This window comes from Acomys russatus, chromosome 3 (assembly GCF_903995435.1).
Source record: "Acomys russatus chromosome 3, mAcoRus1.1, whole genome shotgun sequence".
NCBI lineage: Eukaryota > Metazoa > Chordata > Mammalia > Rodentia > Muridae > Acomys > Acomys russatus.
This window is the reverse complement of record NC_067139.1, coordinates 75213260-75226820: the sequence shown is the minus strand read 5'-3', so window position 1 is coordinate 75226820 and position 13561 is coordinate 75213260. Positions and strand designations below refer to the sequence as shown.

Here is a 13561-nt window from a genome sequence, read left to right as displayed (position 1 = left end):
ATTCTACCTACAAATAAAAATTTAAGAAACTAAAAAAAAAAGAGAGAGAGAGAAAGAAATCACAGTGTTCCCTTTTCTGATACAAAAGTGCATAGGGGTGAAAGGCACAGTAAAAACCCGTTGTAGAGCTGGCAAGCAGCTCAGCCTCCCAGCACTCACAAAGTCTGGGTTCCTGTCCCCAGCACTGCATAAACAAGGCGTGGCGGTGCACTTGGGCGACAGAAGCAGGAGGACCAGGAGTTCAAGGTCAGCTTCAGGCCTAAGCCAGGGACTAGGTAGGTAGGACCTGAAATACCGGAACGTGAACATAGCAACGTGAACATAGCTTCTTCCTTTTTTTTTTTTTTTTTTAAGTGTAGGATCATGAAATTTCAGAGATGGAGGGAATATTTTTGGTTTTAGTGCCCTGGAAATGATGTACAAATGGCCCTGTGACAGTCATGCTAGGAGAGTGCTGAGTGCCCTGCTACCTTCCCTCTGCAGACAGCATAGTCACCTGCTGAGGAAGACTGGACGTCCACCCACACCCCCCGCCCCCAGTCCCCTCACTTCCTGCTGAACATCCAGTCTGCTCAGATCACTAGCGATTTCAGTGATGAGGCCCCGGGTCCTTGCTGGTCACTGGCCTGTTCTTGCCACCCCCAGTGTGTTTGGTTCTGTTTTTTCTCGCTCTTCTCCTTGTCTGGCAGGCAGGCCAGCTGTGCCCCGCCAGCAATTTATATTCAACTCCTCTGATCCTCACAGGCGTACACCATCCCCTGCTCAGTCTCCCCTGTCCCGTGAGGTGTCCATCGCTCCCCTGCACTAGTGAGGTTTCGTCACTATGAACTACGGGCTGCCCTACGTCTCCCTGCACATATCCCTTCCCTGTTCTCCCCACCCCTCACCCTCACCCCTGCCCCCACCTCCACCCCTCACTCCCACCTCCACCCCTCACCCCCACTCCACCCCCACCCCTCACCTCCACCCCTCACCCCCACACCTCACCCCTGCCCCCACCTCCACCCCTCACCCCCACCCCACCCTCACCCCTTACCCCCACCCTCCACTCCCACCCCTCACCCCCCCCCCTGCCCCCACCCCTGCCCCCACCTCCACCCCTCACTCCCACCTCCACCCCTCACCCCCACTCCACCCCCACCCCTGCCCCCACCTCCACCCACACCCCCACCCTCCACCCCCACCCCCACTGCAGCTCTCTTTTCTTGGGGACCTAGTGAAGAGTTGAGGTGGAAGAAGGTAAGAGAACCCTTTGGTTCCGACCCCTTCTGCGTCCGGTAGTTCTTAGCACTTCCTAATGTCAGAGCCCCGGGCTTGTTCATAGCTGCTACAGCAAAACCTGTGTGCACCTACCTGGTTGTAGGACAGAACATTCCTCTTCATACTGTTGAGGTGACCTGCTTGGCATGTCTCCGTGTGCTCTCCCAGCGTCGTCGCTTTGCCTGGTTTTTTAATTTTGCATCGGCTGTGGCCTTAGAGAAAAATATACACACTTGGTTCTCACTCCTTAGTGTGAAATGCCACTGATGCAAGGGGACGGGGACGGGGCCTTATGTGAGGCTAAACCTTTTCCTCACACAGGCTGGACTGGGGTCTAGCAGGCCACCAGCATCTCAATCCATAGGGTATTCCAGAGGCTGGCAAGTTGCACCTGGTATTGGAAATATTTGAAACCAAACCCGATGGTGAGATATACACAGCAAGTTAACGACATTAGGTACCTACTCACCCCCAGTGCTGTTGTCTTCCCCGACCAAGCTGGGGTGCAGTGGGGGTGGGGTGGGGGCTGGGGGGAAGCACCAAACAAAACGTGTTACTTTCTGATTTGGTGACATTATAATTGTTAACATTTTGAAGTAACTTGATTTTCTTATTGCATTTATTTAGTGTGTGAGGAGGGCTTATAAGTACAGTAGTGTGTGTGGTGGCCAGAGGACAACTTGCAAAGAGCAGTTTTTTCCTTTCACCGTGTGGGATTTAGGGATTGAACTCAGGTCACGAGGTTTGATGGCAAGTATCCTCACCTTTGAGCCAGCTTTATGACCATGCTCTTACTAACTATTTATTTATTTATATTTTATTTATTTATTTTGTTTTATTTTGTTTTCAAAACAGAGTTTTTTTGTATACGCCTGGCTGTTCTGAAACTCACTCTGCAGATCAGGCTGGCCTCGAATTCAAATATCCCACCTACCTCTGCATCCCCAGTGCTGGGATGTGTGCGCTACCACCACCCAGCTTACTGATTTATTTATTTTTATTATTGTGGTGTGTGCATGTGTTTGTGTGTACATATGAATGCAGGAGTGCATGCATGTGTATGTGCAGGTCAGAGGACAACTTTGGGGAGTCAGTTCTCCCCTCCCCCGACGGCCATGTGGGACAGAAGGCAGCCTGGACTTCCCTCTGCCACTGCTCAGACTCTGGAGCAGCAGGGTGTGAGTGTGAGAATGAAGGTGCTGTCACAGCTCCCCTTTGGCCTTGACTGCAGGCTCCCAGCCCTGTGCAGCGGGCTGACATGGCAGAGCTTGGGCTGGGGATAAGAGGCCCTCCTGGGTAGTAACGTATTGGTCTCCCTTTCTGTCCCCAGGCTCCACCTACAGTGTCCTGTCCATCATGCCCTCAGACTCGGAGAGCAGCAGCTCCCTCAGCAGTGTGGGTGAGTCCTCCCTTCCTGGGACAGTGGGTCTCGAACTCGGGTGGCCTGGGAGGGGTCCCCACGGCAGGGGACATCAGTTCTTCATCTGATTATATGTGAGGTCCTCCTCTGTTGACCCGTTCGCATTTTCTCTTGTCAACAAAAGCCTGGCTTTGTGTTAGAGAGGCAGGTGTGGGAAGCATGTTTGCCTACTTTATTGCTTCTTTAGAGTGTAGACTTACTTAGCGAGTCTGCCCATCCCCCTCCCCCAAAGCCCCTCGTCAGGATTGATCCCTGATGCTTGTCCTCTGCAACAAGGGAAGTGTGGTAGCCAGTCTCGGCTTTCTGGACATGGCTAGCAGGAAGGCGGATGCCGTTCTCCCCAAGCTTCTGGGTGTGACCTTTGCCCTGTGTCCCACCCCTCTACTGCAAGTCCCGGTGTCCTCTGTGACAGTGATGCATGGGTAATTCCTTTAGAGTAGGGTCCTGGAGTTTGGGGAGTTGAAAGCTCATAGAGATCTTGTTCCAGTCACTGTGGTTTCCTGCTACAGAGAGATGGGAAAGCTGACACCCACAGAGGAGAGGTAGCAGGCCTTGTTTTCCCACCCCAGCTAGGGCTGCCGGCCCGCCTCTCAGTCAGGTTCTGAACTCTTCATACCAGGTGTGAAGCAGTGTGCAACACAGGTGGTGGTCCCCTGGCTGCCCGATCTCAAGGTAAAGACTAAAGCAGCCTCTTAGAGTGGGAGGGCTGTGTGATCAGAGGCAGGCAGGTGCTGGGAAGGCGCTCTGGGTGTGTCTTCCCGGGCTGGCTTAGAGAAGCCGCCCAGATTGGGGCTTCAGCCATGGACATGCGGCTCAGCGTTCTGGGGTCAGAGTCCGGGATCAGAGAGTTGGTAAGGCCCTGTGCTCTTGAGGGTTTGGGACAGAGTTTGCCAGCTGTTCTCATACTGGGCTTCTTTATGAATTGCCCGGTCAGCCTCCACCCCTCCTCTCTGTCTCTTTGTGTGAGTGTGTGTGTGTGTGTGTGTGTGTGTGTGTGTGTGTGTGTGTGTGTGTACATGTGCTAAGGACACTGATCACACCAGGCTCAAGGCCTGTTTTGTCCATTGTGGCCTCTGGTTGCTCATCTGTAAAACATCCCATTTCTAAGCTTCTAAAGAAGGTTCACACTCTTCTTCTCCTGAATTGGGACCTCAACATCCAAAAAGCGCACATTTACCTCATAGCTCTCAGGGCGCCTAGAGTTCAGGAAGAGCGTCCCAGAGAGTCTGGCATTGTACTTTGACTGTGGGTCTGGCTCTCTGGGACCGTGCCTGTCAGGACGTACAGGAAAGGGAAGTGCTGCTTCTCTTTCCTGTGTCTTGCTTTTTTTCTCCTCTTTAGTGCACACTGCAGACACATTCACATTGTCGCTCTGAGCTGGCGATGTCATCTTTCCAGGGAGCATGTATGATCTCACGGGGGCTCCAGAGAGAGGCTCTGCTTCTTGAAGCATTTAGCGCTTATGTCTGATTTTGAGCAGGAGCAGGAAGAGGGGCTTTGTATTTTCCTCCGAGGGCCTCTGTGTAGCACAAACTACACACTCTTGGTCTTCTTCCTGCTTCTGCTTCCCATCATGCCTAGCTCCATGGGCTGAACTTGAAGTTAGCCCATGGACTGTGGGTCAGTAATGTCCCCAGCTGCTTCTCGACACTCACGAACAGTCTGAGAACAAATCTTTGATGTGTGTCCCATCTCGAGCTCCGCCTGCACTGGCTGTGCCCAGTTCCTTCACGCAAGAGCTGGTTGTGTTCCTGTGGCCAGTCCTCTCAGGCTCACAGGGATCAAGATTTGCTTTTCTCTCTCTTCTCTTCACAGCTGAACACCCACGCCTGCCCCCTTAACCAGTAAGGAAATGTGTGACCTCATAGAACGGGCATGGCTGTGATCAGGCTGGGTACAGCAGGATGGGATCTGCCCCCTCAGGCAGGTGGCGAGCTGCCTGCAACAGCAATTTAGCTGTCATGGCCAGACCTGAAAGCACCAGGGCTGTGTGGTCCAATGTGGAGCTACTACCAAGTGGCTTTTTACACTTAGATGCCTTAAAATGTAGTGAAACGTCTAGTTTCTCGATTACATGAGTCACATGAAGTCAATTCTACAGCCACCTGTGGCCAAGGGTTTCTATCTTGTATGGCACAGATTGCAACCCAGGTGAAGAAGACAACCAGCCCTGTAATGTCTCCACACCTTCCCCAGAGGCCCTGGGAAGGACTTCCTCTCACCGAGGGCAACAGTCCACCACGCTTGCCTAGGGAGTGCATTGTCTGTGGTGGGCTACATATTGTCCGCTGAGGAGACCAGACTGACTAGACAGTTGCTGCTGGGCCAGTGTGGTCCAGTGAGAGGCAGAGCTCGTCACAGGTACACCGGGGGTTGGGGTGGAGCCTGCAAGGTCAGATGGCTGCTCACTCTTGTTTGATGTTTCTGTGTGGCCCTTAGGACAGGTAAGAACAGGGCTGGAAAACTAGAGAGAGAGGCCGTGTCCACTTTCCTGCTTCATGTCAAGGGGAGACAGTGGAGGACAGCAAGTCGTCTTCGCCAGAGGAGCCTTGGTGGTTAAGCTGAGGAGACAGATGGTTCCTGGGTGCTTTGTGCCATTGTAATAATCACTGTGACCAACAGCCACCTGGGAGGCAGGGTTGCTTTGGTTTACATGGCTGGGTAGCTGGAAGCCCATCACAGGGAAGTCGGGTCAGGAACTCTGCAGCAGCAGAGGAGCGGCCGCGTCTGCTTAATGGCTGGCTCCCCTGTGCTCCTAGCGTCTTCACGTAGACTAGGACCACCTGCCTGAGGAGTGATTCTGTCGACAGTAGCAGAGGCTAGCCTGATCAAGGCAGTTCTTCAGTTGAGGGCCTCTCCTCCCAGGTGATTCTAGTTTGTGTCAAGTTGAAAAAGAAAGTTACTAGAACAATTGTCTCCTGTATCCCAGGCTTTGTGAACTTGCTGTGTAAACAAAAGCAACCCTGAACTTCTTATCCCCCTGGCCTCTGTTTCCTTTGTGCTGGGCTTACAGTCATGCTAGTGGTGGGGGCCAAATGCAGGCCTCCACACAAGCTAGGAAGTACTCTCCCACCTGAGCTATAGCCTAGGCCTATGTTTTGTCTTTTTTTTTTAATTACATTTTTTTATTAATTTATTCATATTACATCTCGATTGTTAGCCCTTCCCCTGTTTCTTCCCATTCCTCCTCCCCTCCCACTTCCCCCCTTCTCCCCTCCCCTATGTCTGTGATTGAGAAAGACCTCCTCCCCCTATATATGCTCTTAGAATATTGAGTCTCTTTTTGGCAACTTGCTATCCTTCCTCTGAGTGCCGCCAGGCCTCCCCATCCAGGGGACGTGGTCAGAAAAGGGGCACCAGAGTTCGTGTGAGAGTCAGATCTCACTCTCCACTCAACGGTGGAGAATATCATGTTCGTCGGCTAGGTCTTGGTAGGGTGTTTTGTCTTGTTTGTTTGTTTGTTTGTTTTGACAGAACCTCACAGGGAAATCCAGGCTGGCCTCTCACTTGCTAATAATCCTGCCTCACCTTCCTAAACCCACGATGGGCTGCACACTCTGCCTAGGAGCGTTGTTGTATTTTCTTAGTTACCCAGGGGCTTACTCACTATATCAGCTTCCTTTGTCATCACCATGGTAGCTACAGTGTCCTTCTGTGGAGGCCTCTTGGAGGCGATTGTCATCGGCTGGGCACGTGGCTTCTTTGAGCTGGAAGCAGCACCGAGGAGCTTCCCGGTGCACTTGTGGGCTTCTGTTTCTCCTCCCGTCCTGACCCAATTCTGCAATAGGCTTTTGTATCTTGAGTAAGTAGGGAGCCTTTCAGGAGAGGAGGAGGCACTCTTAGTCAGAGTTTGGGAACCCTTCTGTTCACTGCAGATGGAAGCAGTGGGAGGTTTGCATGTACCAGAGAGACGGGGCCCTGGCTTGTGGGAAGCAGGGGTGCTGAGGGGTTTCCTTGTGTTCCAGGGAAGGTTCCTGGAAAGGGTAAAGTGACTTCTATTGGGGGAGGAACCAAGGCAGCAGGAAGGCAAGGAATGTCCCAGTGATGTCAGCGGTCCTTCCCTGAACAGCCTTCCTTCCTTCCTTCCTTTTTTTCTTCCTTCCTTCCCTTCTTTCTTTATGTTTTTTTCTTTTGAGACAGGGCCTCATACAGGCTGGCCTTGAACTCATGATAAGATGACCTAGAAATTGTGATCCTTCTTTCTGACTCCTCCACCGTGTGGTAGGATCACAGGTATGCTAGGATCACAGGTGTGCTAGGATCACCACAGGTGTGCTAGGATCACAGGTGTGCTAGGATCACCACAGGTGTGCTAGGATCACAGGTGTGCTAGGATCACCACAGGTGTGCTAGGATCACAGGTGTGCTAGGATCACAGGTGTGCTAGGATCACCACAGGTGTGCTAGGATCACAGGTGTGCTAGGATCACAGGTGTGCCGTATGACACTGGCCTCTGCAGGTTGAATCCAGGGCCATGTGCATGCTGGGCAGGTTCCTTACCAGCCCGGCTACATCCTAAGCTCCTGGACAGTGTTTTGCACCCTGGGGAAGTCCTTAACATTCTTGCATTTATGATGTTATCTAGTCTCCTGGGGCACCTTGTCCTCTCTCATCATGTTCCTCTGGGATCGGATCGCCTGTGAGCATGTTTGCAAGGCCATGCGTGCTGCTACACAGAGAGACTTCCTGTGGAATACAGCAAGAAAGGCATGGCTCTGGGGAAGCTGCAGTGAGGCCTGAAAAGCAGACCCTGAGTGGGGGGTTCCAGAGCATTAGTTTGTCTGGCCAGAGAGTCAGGAGGCGGGAAGGCTGCAGCTGCTGTGCTGGGGTTCCCTGCTTTCCTTTCTTCAGGAAAGAGGCCAGCAGGAGATACCTGCATTTCACCCAGAGTGGGGTCTTTAGGTATAAGTGTCTGATGCCCAAACTTTACAGTGGAACCGTGTGCGAGGCGCGCGCGTGCCCGTGTGAGTTTACAGCGGAACCACTGGGAGGCGCGCGCGTGCCCGTGTGAGTTTGCAGCGGAACCACTGGGAGGCGCGCGCGTGCCCGTGTGAGTTTGCAGCGGAACCACTGGGAGGCGCGCGCGTGCCCGTGTGAGTTTGCTAGTTGTGTTCCTTTAGGTTTCTCTGTCAGCAGCTGTGGGTGGTATGCATTCTCCAGTGGAGCTCAGGAGCTCAAAGAAGCAGTCGCCCAGGTCCTTCCTGCCAGCTCTGGGTGGTCCTGGGCTCTCTGTAAGCCTGGTGACTATGCTATTCCCCTGTGTAGTATCACTTCAGCAGCCAGGGCCTGGAACCACCAGGAAGTTCACCTGGGCATCCCCCCAGCTGACTGCTTTTGGCTAGTGCTAGTTTTCTACTTGGCTTCTGACACCACTGGCTCAAGGAATCTGACAACCAACATGCAGCCTGCAGTGAGTGAGGAAGCCTCAGGCTCACCTGGAACGTGGAATGAGGCATAAGGGAGTCAGAGATAAAGAGCTGATAGCCAGTCATTACCCCACTGCCCCGCTGCGCACTGATCCTCAGCGGTGCACGGTGGCAGAGGACGGGCTGTGGTTTATCCCTTGCTCACTGCACTGCTCACACTCACAGCATGTGACTACCGTGTCCATAGTCCGGGCTGGGTCTGCTGCTCCTCTTGCTAATGGAGCATTATGTATTCTTGTTGGAGAATAATCTAGTCACGTAGGTTTCGGGAAATCTGGGTGACCACTGAGCCTTAGAGCTGCACCATCCTCAGTACATTATCCAATGCTAGAAAGCACAAGGAAAAATATATTGAAAAATTAAAAATTTATATGCTTATGCATGAATGCCTGTGCTTGTGTATGGGCGTGGGTGTAGAAGCCAGAGGGTAACCTTTGGTGTGATTCTGTCTACCTCATTTGAGGAAGGGTCCTACAGGCCTGGAGCTTGCCAGTTACTCTAGACCATCTGGCCGGTCGGCCCTAGGGCTCCTCCTATCTCCGTCTCCCCAGCTCTGGTATTACCTGCAGATTCTACTATGCTTGGCAGCTTTACATGGCTTGTGGAGATTCAAACTCAGGTCCTCTTGCTTGTTAAGAAAGAACTGACTGAGTTACCTTCCTAGGCCCCGAAACCGTTTCATTTGAATGGTGATGGGGACAATTTTCCAAACTGCTTGGTTTCCGTTAGAACTCCCTGGCTTAGCCCATCCTCGGCTTCATCCTGAGGTCTCTGTTAGGAATTGCTGCAGTCATCAGAGCTAAGTCAGAGAGGCTGCGGTCTCAGATCCAACCGACCTTGCCTCGTCATGTGCCCTGTGTGCTTCTGTGTGTGGTATTGGTGATGGGGAAGACGGTACGGATGAGAGCGGAGTGTAGAGATGCGAGAAGACCAGCCCCATCAGGAAGCCATATAGTGTAGTGGTTGAGGCCTGGGTCTCAGGTCAGAGCTGAGTCTGGGGCCTTGGCTAGGGGCTTACGTGTTGCTGACTGGTTTTGTGGCTGTCAGCTGCTTAGGAGAAATGCTACTCAGTTGGAGGATGAGGATGGGAGCATGGTCCAGAACTGAGCACCTTGACTTCTCCAGAAGGCTGCACCCACTGTTGTGTCTGGGTGGCCAGCTGGCTCAGGTCCTCCCACCGAGTCCCAGAGGCCGATGCTGCGCTGTCCACACAGATGGATGTCTCAGTAGTCCTGGACTGGAGCTGAAGGCCACTGTGTTAGTCCATGTTGGAAGGCCAAAGAAGCTGGCTTTTGATGTCAGCTAAGGACGGTAGTGCCAGCAAAAGGCAAAGGCAGGCTGGCCACAGCAGCCTCCTTTATCTGAACTGCGGTCTACTGGGGGCGGGGCAGATCTTCTCTCCTCAGCTAATTCTTCCTGGAAATGCTCTTTCACAACTGCCTAGAGACATGTCTCTTAGTTTGTTCCAGATCCAGATAATCAATCAGAGTGAATATATTTTAGGAGTATTAGATTCAGGGGGCTGAGGTACCTCTACCTGGGATGCTGACAGATGCTGGGGTAAGAGCTTGAGGCTCCCACCTCATCCCATGACATATTTAGTTCCCTCCGACAACATGGAGTTCTTTGTCACCCCTGGGGCCCCTGGAAGGTACAAGGTTCACTTTTCATTTAATTGACATTTGGTTTGTATGAGCCATCAGACAAGGCTTAGAAGGGGGTCTGGTCAGGTCCCCACAGATAGAAGCCGACTACCATTATCTTTGCACGTCTGGATCCACTGGGGAGACAAGTGTTCAGGTGTGAGTCAGCCTCCCTGAAGCCAGCCACAAAATGGGACGAATGCTGTGTCCTCCTGACCCCACCCCAGAGTGCCAGGAGTTAGGTGAGGTGTCAGGTAGACATACCGATGTGCTAACTATAAAAAGACCATGGTTTCCCAGCCTCTGTCCAGATCCCCCGCTGGGTGGAGTCTCTCAGAGGACATCTGTGTTTGGCTAATATCCACTTGTAAGTGAGTACATACCATGTGTGTCTTTTTGGGTCTGGGTGGAGCGCTGAGAGTAGTATGGAAGAATGATGGGATGGAAGGACCCGGAGGGCTCAGGAGCCCCACAAGCAGACCATCAGGGCTGGCGGAACTGGACTCAGGGTGGCCTGCAGAAACTGTTGCACCAACCAAGGGCAATGCATGCAGCAAACCTAGACTCCTGTTCAGATCTAGCCAATGGACAGCTCATTCTCCATGGTTGTGGGGAGAGCGGGAACTCCCTCTGACATGAACTCCGGTGCCTCCATTTGATCGCTTCCCTTTGGTGGGGAGGGCTGGTGGCACACAGAGGAAGGGGAGGCAGGCTATCCTATCCAGATGAGAGCTGATGGGCTGCAGTCACATGGTGGGGGAGGAGGTCCCCTTCTGTTAGAGAGCCAGGGGAGGGGAATAGGGAGGAAGAGGGAGGGAGGGTGGAGCACAAAGAAACAAGTGAGGGGATAACATTCAGGATGTAATCTGAATAAATTTTAACCAATTAAAATTGTTTTTAAAAAGGGCCATGGTTTAATTCTTATGGGGACAGTTGGATGAAGTGTTTTGCCTTTGGATTCTTAGAGATCTATTTGGATCTTGTCAGAAGCAGCAGTGACTTTTGTCATTCATAAAAAATGTAAGGCATTTGTGTGCTTTTGGTCCTGGGCACAGGTGAGGAGGGCATGGCCTGGGTTAAACATGGGCGCCTCAGGATTTACCTGTATCACATAAGCTGTGAACTGCGAGCATCCTGCAGGCTAGCTTGCCTGGGTGGGCTTGGGCAGATCCAGAGGCAGTGAATCTGCAGGAGGGACTGAGCGGCCTGTGTCGCCATGGTGAGAGAGGATGGGGACATGGCTCAGGGTCCCAGTCTTGGGGCATTTGCTCTGCTCCTCGGAGTATTGAGGTTGTTTCAAACGCGCCTTCTTCCTCAGGCCTCTGCTTGGGGCCCAGGGTAGTCTGTCCTGCCTCTGTCATGTGGGTGATAGTGGTCATGTCCAGATGTCCAGGGCAGACAAGGATTAGTGTCCCAAACAACTCCATTCTAGAGATCTGAAGTCCGGCCTGGGGAGAGAGTGGTATGCTCAGGGTCCTTGGCCAGGACCAGATGGTCTAGACCAGCAGTTCTCAACCTGTGGATTGCAGCCATCAGAAAACACATATTCCTGATGGTCTTAGGATCTGAGACACTGCTGAGTACCAAATTTCAGTATTATGACGTAACAACAAAATCAGTTTATGGTTGGGGGTTCCTAAGACCATTAGAAATACGTGTTTTTTTCCATGGCCTAGACCCTGATGTCAACTTCATCGGTAAAGAGAGATTGAGATGGCCCCACTGTGTAGGAGTGGGTGTTCTTGGAGCAGCTGGTGGGGTGACGTGACTACCTGGGGCTCATCACTGCCTCACGAGGAGCTGAGCAAGCCACGGTGCCAGAACAGTGCTGGCACCTTGAGAATGTGCCCTCGCGCATAATCTCTTGTGCTTACCTACCCGCAGGGACCACTGGAAAGGCGCCGTCCCCACCGCCCCTCCTCACTGAGCAGCAGGCCAACGACAAGGTGGAGAACCTCTCCATTCAGCTGCGGCTGATGACCCGCGAGAGGAACGAGCTCCGCAGGCGCCTGGCCTTCGCCACCCATGGAGCCACCTTTGACAAAAGGTAGTCATTGTCCCAACTCCCCAGTGACCGTCCTGACACCACTGTAGCTCCATGGTTTCTGGAGGTTTCTTCTCCGAGGTGTCCCCTTAGCCAAACCTTCGGATATTGCCCAGGTGCAGAACCTTAAGCCTGGGTTGGGGTAGCGTTCTCTCTCTCTCTCTCTCTCTCTCTCTCTCTCTCTCTCTCTCTCTCTCTCTCTCTCTCTCTCTCTTCCCTCCCCTCTTTCTCTGTGTTTGTCTTACGCCTTCTCCAAGTGAAATTAGTAGCCTATGACCCAAATCACACAAATTAGGGATTAAGGTGGGCATATGTAGGTCCCATACTATGTTTGAGGAAACCGCATTCTGCTGTAGCTTCTGTGATAGACCCGCTGTGGTGTGAGTGTGAGGTAGAGCGGCCAGCGCAGACCCCTGCCGTTGGTGCTTGCCTCACAGGTGATTACGCAGTAGGTGCTTCTGGAGGGGCCTGGTCTCTTGGTGCTTGCTGGTGGGTTATAGGGAGCCTGGGACTCTTAACTGCTGCTCCCTGGTCCTGCGCCTTCAGTGCTGAGGCGGTAAGCTGTCCCCTTTCCCTTGCTCTGCTGCATCCCACTGCTGGACCCACATTTGCATGTGTGTGTGCTCATGGGCATGTGCACACATACACTGTCTCCCTGAAGCCCCGGCTGCTTAAATCCCTGAAGACTACAGCCTGCTGCATTGCTGGCTGGACCGCTCTGTGGTTTGTAAACTCATATGTTGTTCTTGGCATATAGGCATCTTATAAAGGTACATTTTTACCTGGCATCTTTTTTTTTTTGAAGACCATATTTTTGGGAGTTTCCGTATCTGTTCCCTTTGAGAACGTGTTTGCCCAGCCTGTCGTAGGGAACCCTGCCCCAGCTTCCCTAGAGAGCTTATTGAAGTGCAGCATGCAGGGCCCTCTTATTTCCCTCCAGATCTGGGCAGTCGAGTTTCTGAGGCAGGGCCTGAGGATTTGTCTGTCTCTCAGTTTTCATGTAACACCAGTGCTGAAGCCTTGCAGCCCACTTTAAGCAAAACAGCTCTTGTCCCGTGTGCTCACCTTGGCACCGCATTGGAATCCCCTGGGGAGTTTATAAAGCCATCCTGATGTTAGGTCTCCTCCCTGGAAATACTGATTACGTGCTCTGGGCATCCACATCCTAATAGGCATCTGGGATGAACAACCCCTGAGCTGAAGACAGGAGAAACATCATCACAGTTTCTGGTGAGCCCAGAGCTGTGGCACAGCCTCCTGGGAGCATAGAGAGCTCGTTTGTCCCTCCAGGCTCCTGAGAGGCTCCTGAAGCCTGGCTCCCTCCTTGGCACCCCTGCCTCTGCTGCCTGAAGCCAGGACGGCACAATTCATAAGCACCAGGAGGTCCCAGTACCTAGGGGCCAGGAGGTGGCATCCCCTGGGCTGGGGTAGTCCAGGGCACAGCCTGAGCTCACGTGATCCCTGAGGCCTGTGTTCATGGGGTTCTTTGCTCCTGGGGCCAGGCCCTACCACAGGCTGAATCCTGATTACGAGAGGTTAAAGATCCAGTGTGTGCGGGCCATGTCGGACCTGCAGAGCTTACAGAACCAGCACACCAACGCCTTGAAGAGGTGCGAGGAGGTGGCCAAGGAGACAGACTTCTACCAGTGAGTGCTGTGCTGGGAGAGGCCTCAGCACTTGTGTAGCAGTCACCTTCTGCACAGGAGTGTTTGGGCTCTGGGTCTAGTCCGGTGTCTGCTGCCACTCAGCAAGCATTCTTCCTTTTGC

The 13561-nt window shown here is 52.8% G+C and overlaps 1 protein-coding gene across 1 annotated transcript in view; it reads left to right on the top strand.

Moving 5' to 3' along the window:
• The window catches only part of Dlg5 (discs large MAGUK scaffold protein 5), a 116563-nt gene that overhangs the window by 40855 nt on the left and 62147 nt on the right, over positions 1-13561 (top strand). The window contains 3 exon segments of the mRNA XM_051142923.1: positions 2591-2659; positions 11635-11797; positions 13297-13440. Coding sequence (XP_050998880.1) covers positions 2591-2659; positions 11635-11797; positions 13297-13440 — 376 coding nt within the window.